This window comes from Nyctibius grandis, chromosome 9, assembly GCF_013368605.1.
Source record: "Nyctibius grandis isolate bNycGra1 chromosome 9, bNycGra1.pri, whole genome shotgun sequence".
Classification (NCBI taxonomy): Eukaryota; Metazoa; Chordata; class Aves; order Nyctibiiformes; family Nyctibiidae; genus Nyctibius; species Nyctibius grandis.
In genome coordinates, this window is record NC_090666.1 from 3,848,667 (window position 1) to 3,864,805 (window position 16,139).

The 16,139-nt window shown below is 40.9% G+C and overlaps 3 protein-coding genes across 5 annotated transcripts in view; 1 reads left to right on the top strand and 2 right to left on the bottom strand.

Annotated features, from left to right (window-relative positions):
• Window positions 1-2,614: 2,614 nt before the first annotated feature.
• On the bottom strand, window positions 2,615-7,941 carry OSGEPL1 (O-sialoglycoprotein endopeptidase like 1). The gene is made up of 8 exons (XM_068408295.1): window positions 7,649-7,941; window positions 7,048-7,298; window positions 6,027-6,414; window positions 5,135-5,339; window positions 4,903-5,051; window positions 4,276-4,406; window positions 4,055-4,126; window positions 2,615-2,960 (listed from the first exon to the last, which is right to left on the bottom strand). Exons 2-8 carry the CDS (start codon window positions 7,257-7,259, stop codon window positions 2,867-2,869), a joined length of 1,251 nt encoding a protein of 416 aa, XP_068264396.1. The 5' UTR covers window positions 7,260-7,298; window positions 7,649-7,941; the 3' UTR covers window positions 2,615-2,866.
• A 481-nt stretch (window positions 7,942-8,422) lies between these two features.
• On the bottom strand, window positions 8,423-15,855 carry ORMDL1 (ORMDL sphingolipid biosynthesis regulator 1). Of its 2 annotated transcripts, none has more exons than XM_068408297.1 (4): window positions 15,691-15,855; window positions 13,924-14,104; window positions 11,363-11,514; window positions 8,423-9,859 (listed from the first exon to the last, which is right to left on the bottom strand). In XM_068408297.1, the coding sequence occupies exons 2-4, from the start codon at window positions 14,095-14,097 to the stop codon at window positions 9,724-9,726; spliced, it is 462 nt and encodes a 153-aa protein (XP_068264398.1). In that variant the 5' UTR covers window positions 14,098-14,104; window positions 15,691-15,855; the 3' UTR covers window positions 8,423-9,723. The 2 variants fall into 2 exon arrangements, with proteins under 2 accessions (XP_068264398.1, XP_068264397.1); XM_068408296.1 differs by having other exon boundaries at window positions 13,924-14,117; window positions 15,691-15,775.
• PMS1 (PMS1 homolog 1, mismatch repair system component) overlaps window positions 15,842-16,139 on the top strand; it is a 50,468-nt gene continuing 50,170 nt past the window's right edge. For both annotated transcript variants that reach the window (XM_068408293.1, XM_068408294.1), the window contains exon 1: window positions 15,842-15,894. The gene's annotated coding sequence lies outside the window, so the exon portion shown is untranslated. The remainder of the gene's footprint in view (window positions 15,895-16,139) is intronic.

Here is a 16,139-nt window from a genome sequence, read left to right on the forward strand (position 1 = left end):
ACTTTGAAGTGTCCTATAGGAGGCAGCGGTTGTATTATTTCATGTAAGAAAACTGCTCATCTTGCTATAGATATATTAAATTCCAAGTAAATGTTTTTGATTATACTAACTACTGTAAAACTTATTCAAACACATTTCATGAAGATAGAATTTCAAGATGAAATTATTTTTAGGTTGAAAATCTTACCAGTTGTTTGACTCTCATGGTTACTGAATATACTTCAAAACCAAAATGATTCCTAAGGTGATATAAAATTATTACATTCTGTGTGTTTTAACAGTATCCAGAAGGTTAAACGCAATGAGGATAAGGTGTATATATTCTGTACATTATAGCAGTGTAGGGCTGCAAGGGATCTCCAGAGGTCACCTAGTTTACAGCCTTGTTCTGAGTGAAGAATGAAGTATTTGCAGAGCATTCTAACAGTTAATACATAACATGCAGTGATTGACGAATCTGTTTCAATAGGTAACATGCTCCATTACATCCCTTCCTTAAAATAGAAAGCTTTTCCTAGCAGTTTTTTAAGTTTTTTTCTGCAAATTAAGCTAAATACTTTAGTATTTAGTTCTTCAGTGTATCACTTCCATTGTTTTAGTCAGCCTTACTGCAGTAAAAAAACTCAACCCTGTGTTTGTCTCTTATGTGTTATTCCTATAATGAAGACCAAATATTTGCCTCTTTTAGCACTATGTTATTGATCCATATCAGCTTTGATTCCATTAGAGTCCTACAAATCTACCTCATTATTCCTAGTTGGCATTTTGTATTTGCTTGTCTTTAAGTGTATGAGTCTACTGAATTTTATTTTGTTGGATTTTTTTTTTAAAAAAAGCAAAGATCATCATATTTGTAGGTAGGTTTTCGGAAGTGTTAGCAGCTGCTTTCAAACCTGTATAAGCTGCAATTTCACCACTTCCTTTTGTGCTTTCAGTTTTCAGCCACAAATAAAAAAAAAATGTACCGAGTAAGACAATGAAGCAAACCTTTCATGACCTTGTGTGCTCTGTAATCACAGTTCATCAAAAGGCCATCAATAACTACTCATTGAGCACAGATTTTTCAACTGTGTAATCTGTTTTACTCGATTTACCGAGATAGGCCAGGAAATTGTCATGATAGCATTTCTAATTCCTTGTTACAAGGTATCTCCACTTAAATATTTCAAAGTCTTTAATATAATTACTTGGGACATTGTTCCCATGTACTTGTTTTGGAAGAGCTTTTAAGTACTTTTTTAATTAAAAAAAAATTAATTTTTGCTGTGTAAACTCTCAAACACTTAATTGAGGTGAGATAAACATAATAGTGATCCAGTAATTGTATTTGTAGTATCACACAAGGAAGTTTCTGTGGTGTTAGAATCAAACTCTCTGGTCCAAACAGTTTTGGGAGGCTTGGGACATACTGGAACCACTCCACCTCCAGCGCATAAGGCTGGGTCCCTGATGGGAAATCTGTATTGGATTTTATCAGCATTTATCACAAAACACAGCTATTTAGGGATTTCTTCCTCCTCAATGTTCAGAAAGTTTGGAAGCAGGGAGAGACTTCTGAGCAGCAAGACTGACTGGCTTGTTGATCCCAAGAAAAGTATGACCAGCACTAAAAACTGGGATAATTGAGAGATTTAAGTGTAACACAGAGGAAAAAAGGTTTTGCTCACTGTTAGTTTCACAAATTCCAGTCTTTCATCTATGTTGAAATCAGTGAGCCAGACGTATAAACATACTGCTGGATAGGGCCTAGGAAATGTGATAGTTAAATTAAATGATGTATTACTTTACCAAGAAGATAAATTACTTGCAGTTGAAATCCCATGAAAATGAGACTCAGAAATGCTACATAACAAAATATAAATACTATGTACTCTTCCAATGCTTTTTGTTTAATGAGGGATCTTAACCTTCTTCCAAAAATTAAGTATTGGTGGTGCCTTGTTAATTTGTTACAACTTGCCCTCGAGTTAAAAAAACAAACAAACAAACAAAAAAACAGGCAACTTGTTTGTCTGTTTATAACTGTCCCACAAATCCCAATTACTTGTTTGTATTTAAAGGGAGGCAATTTTAAACATATGCATTACGAATTATAAAACTCTTGTCATCCAAAATGAAGAGGTGCTTAATACTTGATGTATTTATTCCAGTAAATACCATTGCAGTGAATAATAATGTAAAAGCACATTTATCAAAACGCAAGGTCAAATAACCCATTATTCACATCAAAGCTCAGAACTTGCATTGGAACAGCTCATGCTGTGATTACCTTTACTGAGCTGTTTATAAAAAAAGAAGAAAATTGAAAGGCACTAGCCCTATACCCCAAAAATTTAATTTTGTGTAAGTAAGAACAGGCTTTGCACACCAGCAGCAGCAAATTAGGTTTTGTTGAAATTCAGTTGTACTGGCACAGGTAACACATTGAGATCTTGAAAATCTGTGCTCTTGTGTTCACTTTCTGTAACTTTTCATCATGAATTTTTTTTTAACATGTAGTGTAAGTTATAAACCTTATATGAATTATATATTATACTGTTAAATTATAATATGGAATATATTATAAATATATAAACCTTATTATAAGTTATAATGTGTAAACAATGGAGAGATATTTTCACTTGTGTAAGTTTGTATTTATTAGAAAGTGCACTTTTAATTTTTTTGTTATTGTTTTAATACCTAGAACTCTTAGACAGTTGTGGAACAGTAACTGGAAGCATTCTGGTGATACCACACAGCATTTAGTTCTCTGACAGGTGATTTCCAACACCTGTAAACCAAGTACTGTCAGTAAATGTAACAGCATTGAAAGAGTTTTTATTGAACAATTTGTAGTTGCATTTACTTAGTACTAAGTTACTTTTTAAGATGCCAACCATCGTATCTTCTTTTTTAGTTTGGGCACCTTGATGGAATCTTCTTCGACTCTTTTTGAAATATCAATTCCAAGAGGAGCTCTAGAAAATAATAAAATAACGTTTTTGTTAAAAATAACATTATTGCCGTATCACACAGATGTGCAGTTTCACAGACCTTTTTTTACAATGAGCATGGGAGTCAGAGTATTTTTGCAGATTCCCTGCACTGTAAGACTGTGTGAATGTTAAAATGGTCCATCTGAAGCTGCACCTAGAAACCATCTTTACAGTGAGGAAATGTTTGCATTTGTAGCCATTCCAAACCTGGGGAAATACAGCTGTGATTTCAAAGCCATCTTTTGGAGACATTGTTTTATTTAGATTCTGATATTAATTAATAATTCATTTTACATCTCACTGATGAATGCAAGACACACTAGAGATTCACAGGTATCTCCTTATGTGATAATCTTAAAGAATGTATAGTCTACAGCAAATAAAACTTAGTATTTTATTTACTGAGATATATAAAGCAAGTTATTTTGAAGAAGAGTATTTTATCACTTTTCACGTGAAAATTATAAAACCTTTTTTTTTTTTTGTCCTGAGACCTTCCAAGTCTCTTTTCCTGGAAGTGGAAAGGGGAAAAACCTGGAAAAAAATTCAAGTTTTAAGACCAGCTGGTACTTTTGAAATACTAGAACTAGGATCTACTTAAATCCATAGAGTAAGTCTTACCTAACGAGTCATCAAAAAATCAGTATTATCAGTTTTAAAAAAAAAAGTATTATCAGATGTTGTATGTCAAATTCCCTTTTTAAATTGATTGCTCGTTATAAATACACAGTTTGACTTGGAGCATTTTGATTTATGTCTGCAGTGACTGAGAAGCTAGGGGGAGTATATTACAGCTTAACTTGCTCCTGTTTTCCCATAACACAATGGTAATAAATATGTTATGGTGTATGGTAATCTCAGTTTCTGAGCCAAAACAAACATAAAAGCCAGACACAATCACTTGTGTTTCACAGCTACATTGAAAAGGAAGTGCTGGTAACTTTTAAAGCTTGTATGCGCTGCAAAGACACTCCTCATCAGCTTCTGCTGCTCTTTTTAGTCTACAGCTCCTTCCACTTACTCACTATGGTCAATGAAAGTGAAGAAATAGACTGTGAATGAATTGAGTCACTTACTTTGGTTCATAGCGGATGCCATCAGTACTGTGTAAAACACCAAGTCCTGCACGTAACCTTTCAATGCCATTCCTAAGCAAGAAAGCAATTATGTAAAAATGTATGTCATAACTACCTGGATATGGGTATGTGGTTCAGTCACCATAAACAGAAGTTCTTGACTCTGATGTCAACTTTTAAAGAACATTATAGAAACACATGTAAAGAGAAACAGCTCTTACCATGCAATCATAACACCGTTATCAGTGCACAGTCTTGGAGGAGGACACAGAAAAGCAAAACCATTTGCATCTGCCAAAGTCTGTAGACCTTTGCGGATATACTGATTACTTGCAACTCCTCCTGATACAACCTGACAGCAGTTTCCAAAAGAAAAAAGGCATTAACTCAAAAGTACTGATGGGTTGCACCCCACTAACATTCTATTTACAAAAAGGTTATCACATGAAATTCTGAAGACAGCAATAAATAACACATTTGAAGATTACAACATATCTTTGAAGATGAAAACCTATCAAAAGAGAGTATGATAAGTGACCTTATTAAGAGATTCCTGAATAAAAGCATGTTATAACTAGAACAGCTGTCAAGTATTGGGGAGCACTAGGTCAAATTATGTGGCCTAAATTGTTATGGAAGGCCAGATTAGATGGTAAGAAAATCTCTTTCTATGAAAGACTTTATTGTAAATATTTATATGACTATTATATTAATCCTGTTATCTTAACAACGTAATACAAACTGATATCTTCCTCACTTGTCAAGGGAGAAAGTACAAGAAGGCATCTGCGTCTTCAAATGATGTTAAACAATCAAATATAAAAAAGAAAAAAATAATGTATACCCACCAAAGTTGCATTTTTTGATGATAATATGCTATTTTTTATGCAGAACAGCATGGCTCGATATGTCCGCTGGATGACATGAACAGCCACCGCATGCTGTACAGCAGCAGCAATATCCTTAACACAGGATAGGATCTCACCTTCTTGAATACCTATAGAAATGTAGGATCGAATGGGTTTTCCTGAGTACAGGTCACCAAAAACATGGTTTATACCTCACTTCGTTTAAAAATACCTTCTTCTTTTTCTTTTTGTATAATGGCTTTATTGACAAGGTTCTGAAGTCCAGAAAAAGAAAAATCACAGTTACGATATCGTTGCATGGGAAGTCTGAACGTGTGCAGTTGCCGGTTTCCAGTTTGAGCCAAGTGCTCTATCGCCTTCCCCCCAGCCATGCTGTGGCACTCTGGGTGCTTTCTTAAAGAGAGCCTTCTTGCTACCTAAGGAAACGATAAACAACAGACTCAGAATAGAGAGCTAAATTAATTCCCCCTGTAACTGCATCACTGTATTGTAGTCCGTGGAGTAAAATTAGACACCACAAAATCCAATCCAATGTGAAATTACAAACAGGGCACAATACCCCCACTTTTTAAGTTAATACACACAATTACTGTGTAAAAACTCTGCTTGTGTTCGAAAACAAAACTGCAAGTGACCAATTTTACAGATTGTACTCAGTGACCCAGAAAACAAAGATGATTCTGAAAGCCAAACCAGGCTTCTCAAACTGTATTAAAAAAACTGGTAAGAAATATTTTAATATGTATTGTTTTAAACCTGACAGCATCCTTTAAAATATCACTATCTATCTTCTCCAGTTCATACAACTCGTTTGTATAATGCGTGTCAATGAAACTTTCAATACCAGTTTTGGTTATGTTGTCCGTTTGCTAACGATACAATTAATTTACATATGTTACAACAGATGCTATGCATAGATTTTTTTACAGCCTCTTGTGTCTTAAATACAAGGTATTTCTAAATAGACCAAAAAAAAGTTAAGTAGAGCTCATATTGGGCTGTATTACTGTCCTCAGGCTGACGATAATACTACCATTATATAGTATAACTGCAATAAAAAGAAAAAAAACAAAACTAGATTCCATTATGTAATGAAATATTACCTTATCCAGCATGTCACCCGGTGCTATATCTATGGACTGTCCAAGCAGAAGGAAATCTGAAACTCCTTGTGCTACTGCCAAGATGCAGTGGCCTCCAGAGACCAAAAGAACTAAGAAGGGAAATTCCACGTGCTGCGTCAGCCTGATGGTCAGTGCGTGCGCCTCCATGTGATGAATGGGTATGAACGGCGTCTGGTACCTCTTCACCAAGTTCAAGCTGTACTGCAGCCCCACTTCAAGGCTCAGCGCAAGGCCAGGTTTTACTGTAGTTGCAATAGCTGCAAGTTCATGTACAGAAACTCCACTGACACTAAGCGCCTCTTCTACTACTTGCTCGATGTTTTCTCTGTGAAGTTGCTGTGCCACCACAGGAATTATTCCACCTGACCTAGTAAAAACAGAGAATTACAATACATTTTTACTTCGTAACAGACAGAACAGTATAAAAATAGATTTTAAACACTTCTTAACCTTGCCGTATCCTGCCTGTTTCCTTAGTACTTTCTCAAATGCTGTGTAAAAGGCATCTATACACCGAAGAGAGCATAATTATCACAGGAAGGTCAACAAAGGATGTAACTTGCCCTTTTTTGGTACACATACCTCTTATGTGTATGTCAACGCTGTTCCAAAATAATACCTGTAACTTAATATGCACAACCCTCACTTGTCAGTTCATGTAATTAGCCACCAATGCCTATATTTGATTAATTTTCCCTTAAAAAAATAGAGACATTTGGTGGTTTTAACAGTAATAATAATTTAATCTTTAATTCAAGCTAGATAAGTAATGTCTATTTTGAAAGAAAATACTGGAGGTAACTTGTTAAATGCACAGCATTTCTTTCCTCACCCTTGGTAGTATCTCAAGCAGAATGTGGTGTAGCCCGAGAGATAGATCTTTACACCTACCCGCTTCTTACCGAGTTTTCTGCAGGACTTTTATACGAATGATACTACAAGTAAGAATAACAATAAAATCATTAGTAAGGTGCAAGCCCCCAGAGAAGTATATTCTTACTGTAAATGGACTTCCTTCTGAGAGCGCAGCGCTTCTCCCAGAACCCTGCCGGCATCGTCCACCACCGCCGCGCCGGTGTCATCGCAGCTCGTCTCTATGCCCAGGACTAGTCTCCGAGGATGCTGTTTCCCAGAGTGAGCAGAGCTGCTTCTCCGCCACGCAGCTCGGCCGTGTTTAACGGATTTCAAGAGGCTTTTGCCAATGCTGTTCATTGTTTAAAAATCCATCCGGTAATTATGTCTAGAAAAGAACTGTACCGTTTATTATTACAGGAGGGTTCTCAAGCATATGCTCTGGTTTGATTTTCGGAAGAGGCGGTATTGAAGTTACGAGTGACCACACATAGAATCACAGGCTGGTTTGGGTTGGAAGGGACCTTAAAGCTCATCTAGTCCCAACTCCCCTGCCATGGGCAGTGACACCTTCCACTAGACCAGGTTGCTCCAAGCCCCATCCAACCTGGCCTTGAACACTGCCAGGGAGGGGGCAGCCACAGCTTCTCTGGGCAACCTGGGCCAGTGTCCCACCACCCTCACATGATATTTAAGACCCTAAGAAAAAAGAATAATTGAAGAGTTGGGAGCTAATGTCTTTGTTTTACCTTAATCATGCTTCAAGAGAGTTCTGCCCCCGCGCTTGCCGCCGGTGTTGCTTCCCGCAGCCCTAAGGGAGGGACACAAACCGCAAAGCAAAACCGTAACCGCCGCAGAACCGCCGCGGGGGCTGCCCCTGGGGCCCGCAGCGCACAGCTCCAAGGAGCCTCTTCTCAGTTCCGCCGCCACAGGCTCACCGCCCCCCTCCGCAGGCCGTAACGGCGGAAGTCGCGGCCCGGGCCCGACGCCGGGGGTCAGGCAGCGCCGCCTCCCGCCCACGGGCGGGTCACGGGGCCCGGGTGCCCCCAGGGCCGCGCAGGCGCGGAGCGGCGGGGCTGCGGCCGGGGCCGGCTGCGGTGGGCGGTACGCTGCTGCCTGCTGTCGAGGGCGGCCAGAAACGGCGGCCGGCCGAGAGCGAGGGGGTTTAATTCCGCAAGGCAGAGCTTTGTACAAGCGCCCCGGCCCCGTTACCGGCGTCCCGGCGCTGCCCAGCACCGCGCATCGCCGCCGCCCCGAGTCGGTGAATTCGGGCCGTGTCTGAAAGCACTTGTCGCTTGTACAGAAAACAGTGATTTTTGAAAGGGCCAGCATGGCCTTGTAAGGGTCGTTAGTTAAAAACTGGCCAGTTGCTGCTTTCTGTACAAATAAAAAAATAATTCATTACTGCCCCTTGCTAAAAGAAATTCATAACTCATTACCTTTTTATTTCTTTCATTTTTAAACGCCATCTTGATCGATAAATAGCCAGAAAATTCTCTTAGGAAGAAGTATGCCACTACGGGTTTTTCTTTTTAATTTTTATTTTTATGCTTTTTTTCCAGCTCACTGGCTGTCACTACAACCAAAACATAAAACAAGTCTTAAATGGAATCTTCTGTTAAATCAGAGCCGGTTTTGGCTGGCAGACATAACGGTAGACTTCAAAATTCATCCTTTTTCCAAGACAGAGAAATAAGTGCTCAGAGCTGTAGATGCACCTCCTTCCCTCTAGTTCCGGAGTTGATTATATACAAGATTACTCCATACTACACGGTATCCCTAAAACACAGCATTCCTCCAAGACATGCAAATTACCTTTTTCTGCAAAAGCATAGTTAGTCAATGTGATTCACCTGTTCACCTACTTCTAGTTCAGCTTCTGTTCCAACTCACGACCAACACAGAGTTTCTTTAACGTGTTCTGATGTCGTTGCTCTATAATGAAGCTGCTTCTCCTACAACAGCAACCCTTTCCCCCACCATTATAGGCCTCTCAACTACTAAAAAATGACCCATCAGTCAAGTATCAGAGAAAACAGTGAAAAATCCACACCTTAAAAGAAATTTCAATTTTCAGGATGTCCCATTTACACATAGGGAAGTCAGTATCCCTGTAAGCAAAATGAAATAAACACAACTGTAGCAACTTGTAAAAGCGGACATAAACTGAGCTACCAAGTTGATGTAGAAATCCCCTGAGGTGACAGTTAAGGACTTTATTTAGTCTTTGTGACACAAAAATCACAAGAACAGATAAGGCATGAGTTACACCATCAGTTTATGCTGTCACAGTATTTACTGTGAGACAAACCGTTACAATGCAATAACAAGCACAACCACCTAGAGTCCGTAGAGCAGGAACTAGCTACTTTCACTTATTCTAAGAACGCAGCCTCACCAGTCCTTGCCATTGGGGATCCTGAATTTGTATGTGAAGTTACCATTTGCATTATGGCTGACTGGGTATTTGTGAAACATTACTCTCCATTTCAACTGCTACTTGCACCTTCCTTACAAGCCACTTGCATCAGCCAGGCATACATACAGTCTTAGTGGTGATTATGCTTTAGAGCTGGGCCTGCCCAGTTCTTCGTGGAAATCTTTCTTCTTGAGGTTTCCAATTCATATTTAAGTATTTGAAAGCATCTTCCTATAAACTCAACTTTCATCCCAGGCAATGCTGCAGAAAGTAGGAATTGTATCTCAGATGTAAAAGCATCTCTCATTGCATACGATTAGATACACACCACAGCAGACTACTTGTTTCCTTCACCTGGGGAGCAGCAGTAGCCATGTCAGGGGCGGTCACTGTCAAACCTTCTGCTTAATATTTATTGATGCCAAAGATTCGAACGCCATGCAACTGCGGCAGCTTGGGGATAAGCACGGTCAGGAGAGAGGCTGTGTTGAGGATAAAGTGTGTTGGATCATACTTTGTGTAGAAACTCGCCAGGAAGTACCTGTGGGAGACAAGGAAGCAAGCTTAGCTGGTAACACCCTTGTCTCAAAAATAAACAAACAAACACACTTGAAAAAAGTGCTGTACTAACCAGTCATATTTTACTGATTAACAACCAATCTATTCCTGTATTAAATATCTCACCTGAGGTTCTAGAGTATCTACAGCAAAATTATGGACTAAGTCTCTTCTTCCCATACTTCTCAAGGTGCTAAAAAGCAACTCTCAGCTAGTATTTTCCTCCAGCATTTCTCCCCACCCCTCAAGTTGGAGCCTCTGACTTCTGCAGCTACAAGCCTGATTTGTGATACAGATTTTTAAATGGTCTAAGATCTGTTACCAAAACGCTTGCAGTTCTGCTACCCTAGCAAGCTCAGTAACAAAGCATTTGACATTTTTCAGTGCAAAAATCATTTATGCTGAGCACATCTGTGATCGGTGTGATTTTAAAATGCTTCCCGTCTGGCAGACGTTCCCAGCACATTTATCTTCTAAGCTAGTCCACAACCTGTTCAACTGCAAGAACAAGGAAATGTGCCTCAGAAAATCCAATTCACTACCAACTTCTTTACGCTTTGAGCCAATAATTTAATCTCATTCTTTGCAAAAAGCAGTCACAGAATTGAGGCTATCAGATTTTTGTTTTTTTCCCAGCAGAGATGTTTACTCAGCTACTTATGCATTATTAGTGCATGAAGAGAACCATATGCAAGTGATACGAATACAAAATTCCCACTGAAAGCGGGAGGCTATCTTTGAAGAAAGAGAGGATTTTTTGAGGAGTTATATGTATTTTTTTCAGTTTCGATCCTTCGTGAACCAACTTTCTAAACACGATGCAGGATCTCCCCCCGCCCCCCATGCAAGTGGACAACTTCCTTAAGGGAAAAAAAGAAAGACTTTTTAGAATCAGATATTAAATACGTATCTGATTTCCTTTAGTTACACAACCATACTCTTGTCAGAGACAGGCAGTGTAGAATTTCTTGTCTATTTACATAACTAGTGTAAACAGAGGACAATCTGCACAAAGTGACACCAACATGCAAAACCCTGGACCCCATCCAGTGAGGACTGCCACGCTCCTCGGAACTCACAAGTTGCAAAATGGTTAATAAATGCTGTCATGCGCATGCACTAAAGGCAATTAGTTTAGATTTGCAATATTTATGATCTCACAATCTTTTAAAGAACTTCAGGAGTTAACAGTAAGGTTTTCCTCATAACGTTTTTAATCTTTAAAACCTGCCCCATTAATAACTGTTTACAAACTTCTACTTCAGTATGTGAATGAGGGTGTTGAAAGCTGCAGGAAGAAAGATTGTTGATTACACGGCCTGTAAAGATGTACTCCCTACCTCTGTGATGTAGAAACAAACAAACAAGCAAAAAAAAAAAAAAGAGAGAAAATGCTTTTAGAATGTAGATTGCAACTCACTTGGTTGCAACTTTTGAAACTGTGGGTTTACGATTCAATTAATCCATAATACAGTTTTGAACTCACAGAATTATAGGAGAGATTGTGAAGAATTTTCTTGAAGATGTAAATTGTACTCCATAATCCAGTTGTTCCCAGTGTGTTAGTAGCCTAGCCTTCCCCTGATCAGGTGTTTCAAAAGGAGTTCCCTTCACTGCATGCAAAAACACATACATTCCCTGGGGAAAACAAAAAGTGAATACAGTGGCACTCTTAGCTGTATAGTTTTATAATTGTTACATTGTTCAATGCATTGTAAAAGAAAGAGTAAATGAATTCTCACCCAGAAGAGCTGAGAGCCTGTAATGACAAATTACAGAAGAGGAAGGAAGAGACAAGAAGTGACTTGCCCAAGGTTAAGCAGTCAGTGGCACAGTCAGAATTAAAGCCAAAGTCTATGTGACATCCGATCCACTGCCTTGCCTTCTACGTTAGATGGCAACAATTGCATGAAATCAACAGAATTTTAACAAGCACCGTAACAAGTTTAGGGCTGCCAATTTATATTACTGCTTTCCTAAGACGGTGTTAAATGAGTTATGAGGTAGAGTCTCATGGAGCAAAAATCTATCTGCGAATACTGGCAATATTACAAGAACTTTTGAAAGCTTCCTCAGCCCCCCCAGTAGCTTCAAATCCTGAGAAGCTGACTACCAGCAATCTGTTGAATACCATCTGTCCGTTTCTTCGCTGCTTCTCCTTAACCACACCGGACTGTTCTTCGCTGTTGTTTCTGTTTGCTGGGAGCATGCCATGTCTGGTCTGTTCTGAAAGACCAATTTGGGCCCAAAGATCAACCAGACAGGGGAGTCTACCCTCTTCCAGTTTTAATGAACAGTTGTTTTCTACCAAAGAGAGCACACCAACTCCAAGCAAGAGCCTCTACCAGAAAACAACAGACACTTCCATTTTCTTTCAGGTGCGTTCATCTCTTATGCACATACAGAAATTGTTATAGAAAGCTTTACTTAGAAAAATCACATTTCTTCTGGATTCTTATGAAGGAGGTGAAAGTTGCGCAAGTCACTTCATGTCATCTTCCACTTTTTTTTGGAACAGCCCCTCACCGGAGGCCTATTAACCTGAGAGTATTAATTTGCTTAATTAATTCTTCAATTCATGATGTTTGCAGCATCTCAGTTTTAATAACTTAACCAAAAAGGCACTTCTAGGACAAATCCAAATGCTTATTACACATTTTATTTCACACTGGTACGTGCAGAAAAGACCACCAAAAATGCTTTCAAGGTCGGTTAAGAGTTTTCCATTAGTGGAAATCCAAGATTTTTTTGTTCGTCAACAATTCAAGGGTTTGTTTCCAAAAAAGTGCCATTTAAATGCTGAAATATCCAGAAGTGCAGTTTATACTCATTTGATAGTGTTCCACTAGAAAACTGCTTGCCAGTGCATGCTCTCATCCCTGTTGTCATTATAGCTACTTGCAATGAATTCCGTAAGGCATTTGGGAAACGTTTACTAATACTTGTCTCTGCCAACATCTTCTGAAGTCAGGCATGTCTGATGCTGTCAAAGATAACGTACAAAATGCTCTAACGATGCTTACAACCCCACTATTAGTTTTAAACCTAGCTACAAAAATAAAAAGCTCAAATTAAAAAATAATTGTTTTTACAGGATTCTAGAGGATATTATCCAACCTCAGTCTTTAAAGTGAACTATCATTTTCCTAAATAAGGAAGAAGCTATCTTTTTGTCAAGACTTCTTTGCTGTTAATCTTAGAAAGCTGAGTTAGCAAACCTCAAACATGATGTAAATTGCTGGATTATGGCCCTCTTTTCTCTAAGCATGGCAGGACCAATACACATACTTGCAGTACTGTAAATGATTTGCAACAAAATTATAGCATCCAGGGGAGAGGCAGCAGAAAGATTCTTAAGGTCTTCAGCTTCCAAATCCTTTTTCATACAAAAGTCATCGTGCAAATCACAATCCACTGAATAACAAATGGTTTCAGGGCCTGGGTCAAGGCAGTCCAATTTTTCCCACTGCTTTCAAATAAGATTTCTCTTATGTCATGTATAGTGACAAAGCTGTATGCTGGAGTCATTCTGAGCTAAAATTTATCTAGCTCGACCAGAAATCAAAGCAAGAAGAAAAGAACACAAATGTTTCTGTCCAAGGAAACACATAAAGTGCTAAAATTAAACATTTTGCGATACTAACAGATGTAAAAACATTAGTAGATAATATCCAAGCATTAAAAATGTAATATATTTTATGGATTCAGCACAGCTCTCTAATAATACACAAAACACTGTAAAAGTCGTTTGGCATGCTGATTTTATGTTTGCAAGACTCTAGCTTAATTAAATGCCTTTTAAAAGAATACATACAATATGTAAGGCATATTTCAAGTCTTTTGTGCTTAAACCCAAAGTGATCATGTATCACTCCTCCTCCCCAAAACAGCCAACTCATTTAATAGTGGATAAGCCAAGTAGAGGTGGGGTTTTGGCTAGCGAGATGTCATTATCCATGCAGCCTGGCTATTTTTCTCTTCTCCTGCTACTGAAAATAAATACGTATGAATAACTTTTCAAATTTTGTTACAAGAGAGAGTACTTACCAGGTTGTGAATCACATTTGTTAAAGTCCAGGCGACAGGGACACTAAAGAAAGGAATGCTGAGCAAGACAATGTGCAGCATGCAGACTCCGAGCGCATACGTCAGCCACATTCCACGACTGCTCATCACCCGCGTGTTTGGGTTTACCTCGCTGTGGGCAACTCCTACGTTCATTTTTACCCTATAAAACAGAGCTGTTTGAAGATCGAGACTACTGTTATAGGGAAGTACTTAACATATTTCAAATTAGCAATTACTTAACAATTTTTTCAATTTGGGAAAAGGCTGTTTTAAATAAGCAGGTCTGGAAGGAACACAGTGCGTAAGCGAAGATGTACCTCAAGATCTGCAAAGTATGGTTTACAGAGAAGTCAGTACAAAGGGGCTATTGGGAATTGTCTTTTTTTAAAAAAAGTCCAAACAAATAAAACCCACAAGCCTGCTACAGAAGGGACATTTTAAAAAAACAGTAAGCTGTGCTGTTAGAAGCTGAAGTTGCAAACCTGTAAGAAACCAAGCTTTGTAACTTTTGTCCTCTAAATTCCTTTCTCCATCCACGACAATCTCTGCAGTTCTTTTCCACTTCCTATATCAGACAATTTTCCTCTTGTTCATGTAATTCATGTAATGTAATTCATGTAATGGCTAATGAAGAATTCTGCATATACCAATTGCCCAGCCACCTACTGCTACAAAGAGTTGAATAAGGACTAATTTGTGCCAGCTTTTCTTGCAGCAGTGTACAGATTTCAGATTTTCCTCCTCTCCTGATCCGTTATTTTTTCTGACAGACATTTCTGTCTTTCAAACCTGGCTGAAAATAGCCAACGTGTTCAAAGTTTTCTAAGTGACAGACATATAGAGAGATACACAGAACAATTTCATAATGCTGATTTCTTCAGGAGATTGACAGAACTTACTGGAGGTGACGCTCTCGTCCTGTTGTACTAAAAATTGTAACAATAATTAGAAAAAACTCACTGCATACTTCATACTCGTGATTTGTAAGACTATTTATATTCATTTATGGGACTGGGATGGAGACTTTTTTAACTTCTAAATCAGTCTACAAAAGCATTGTTTAACAAGCAAAAATAGTTTGCTTTTGGTAGGAAGTTTGTTTCTTATACTTGATTAGTGCTGTAACGCACTGTTACGTATTTTGCACTATTAACAGTAGGCTGTGGACTAAAAATAGATGTGGTGAACCTGAAACTGAACCGGGGCAATGCTGATTTTAATCAATCCTTGTTGCAAAGCATTTCAAAACGTCCATGTGCAGGGAACGCATGACCTGAGATGGGTGAAGTGAGCCTGTTCCTCCTTGCCTGGGATGCGGCACCGCAGGTGAGCGACTACCTAGACATCCCTCTTGGCATAACCTACCATCTCTTCCTGCCTTTTCCTCACGTTTCTGGTCTGATCAGGCGGGCACCTGCCCGCAGCTCGCCGTGCCCCTCTGCTCTCTCTCGCGGCCAGCAGCCCAGCCGCACGAAAGAAGCGGGACGCAGTGTCCGCACACCCGCCCCCGCAGAAGCCGGGGCCTCCCCGAGGAGCCGCTTCCCTTCCCGGCCGCGCGCCGTGCGGGCTGCCCGGCAGACCCCCTCCCGCCGCCCCGGCCCGCCGGGCCCCGCCGCTCGCCTCAGGCCCGGGCCTGGCAGCAGCCGCCCGGCGCCCCGGGGCCTGCTGGTAAGCACCGGCGCGCAGCCGGCAGCAGCGGCGGCCCTGCCCGCCTTCCCCCCCTCCGCCTCCCGAGCGCGGCCTCACCTTGCCAGAGACCCGCCGGTCCAAGCGTCGCCGGCCGCGCTGCGGCCGCCGAGGAGCAGGAGCGGAGCGCGGGCCGCCGGGCCGCAGGTAGAGCCCGCCGGCCGCCCCGTGGGCAGGGCTGCCGCCGAGGGGAGGGGCCGGGCCGACCGCACCGCCCACAGGAGCGGTGGCGGCGGCGGGAGAGGGGCTGCCGCGGACGCGCAGGTAGCGCAGACCCGGGGCCCTGCGGGGGCGGGCGCCCGGGAAGGGCGGAGGGCAGAGGGGCGGCGCGGGGCAGCTGCCCGCCCGCTGCGGGAAATAGCGCCGCTGCCTCCCGCGAGGCCCCGGCCGGGGCGGCGACGCTGCTTCCCCCGGGCAGCTGGTGGCACCGCGGCGGGAACCGCTGCCGCCGGGGCTGCGCGGGACGGGCCTAGGCCTGGGCCCGGGCCCGGGCCTGGGCCTGGCGGGGG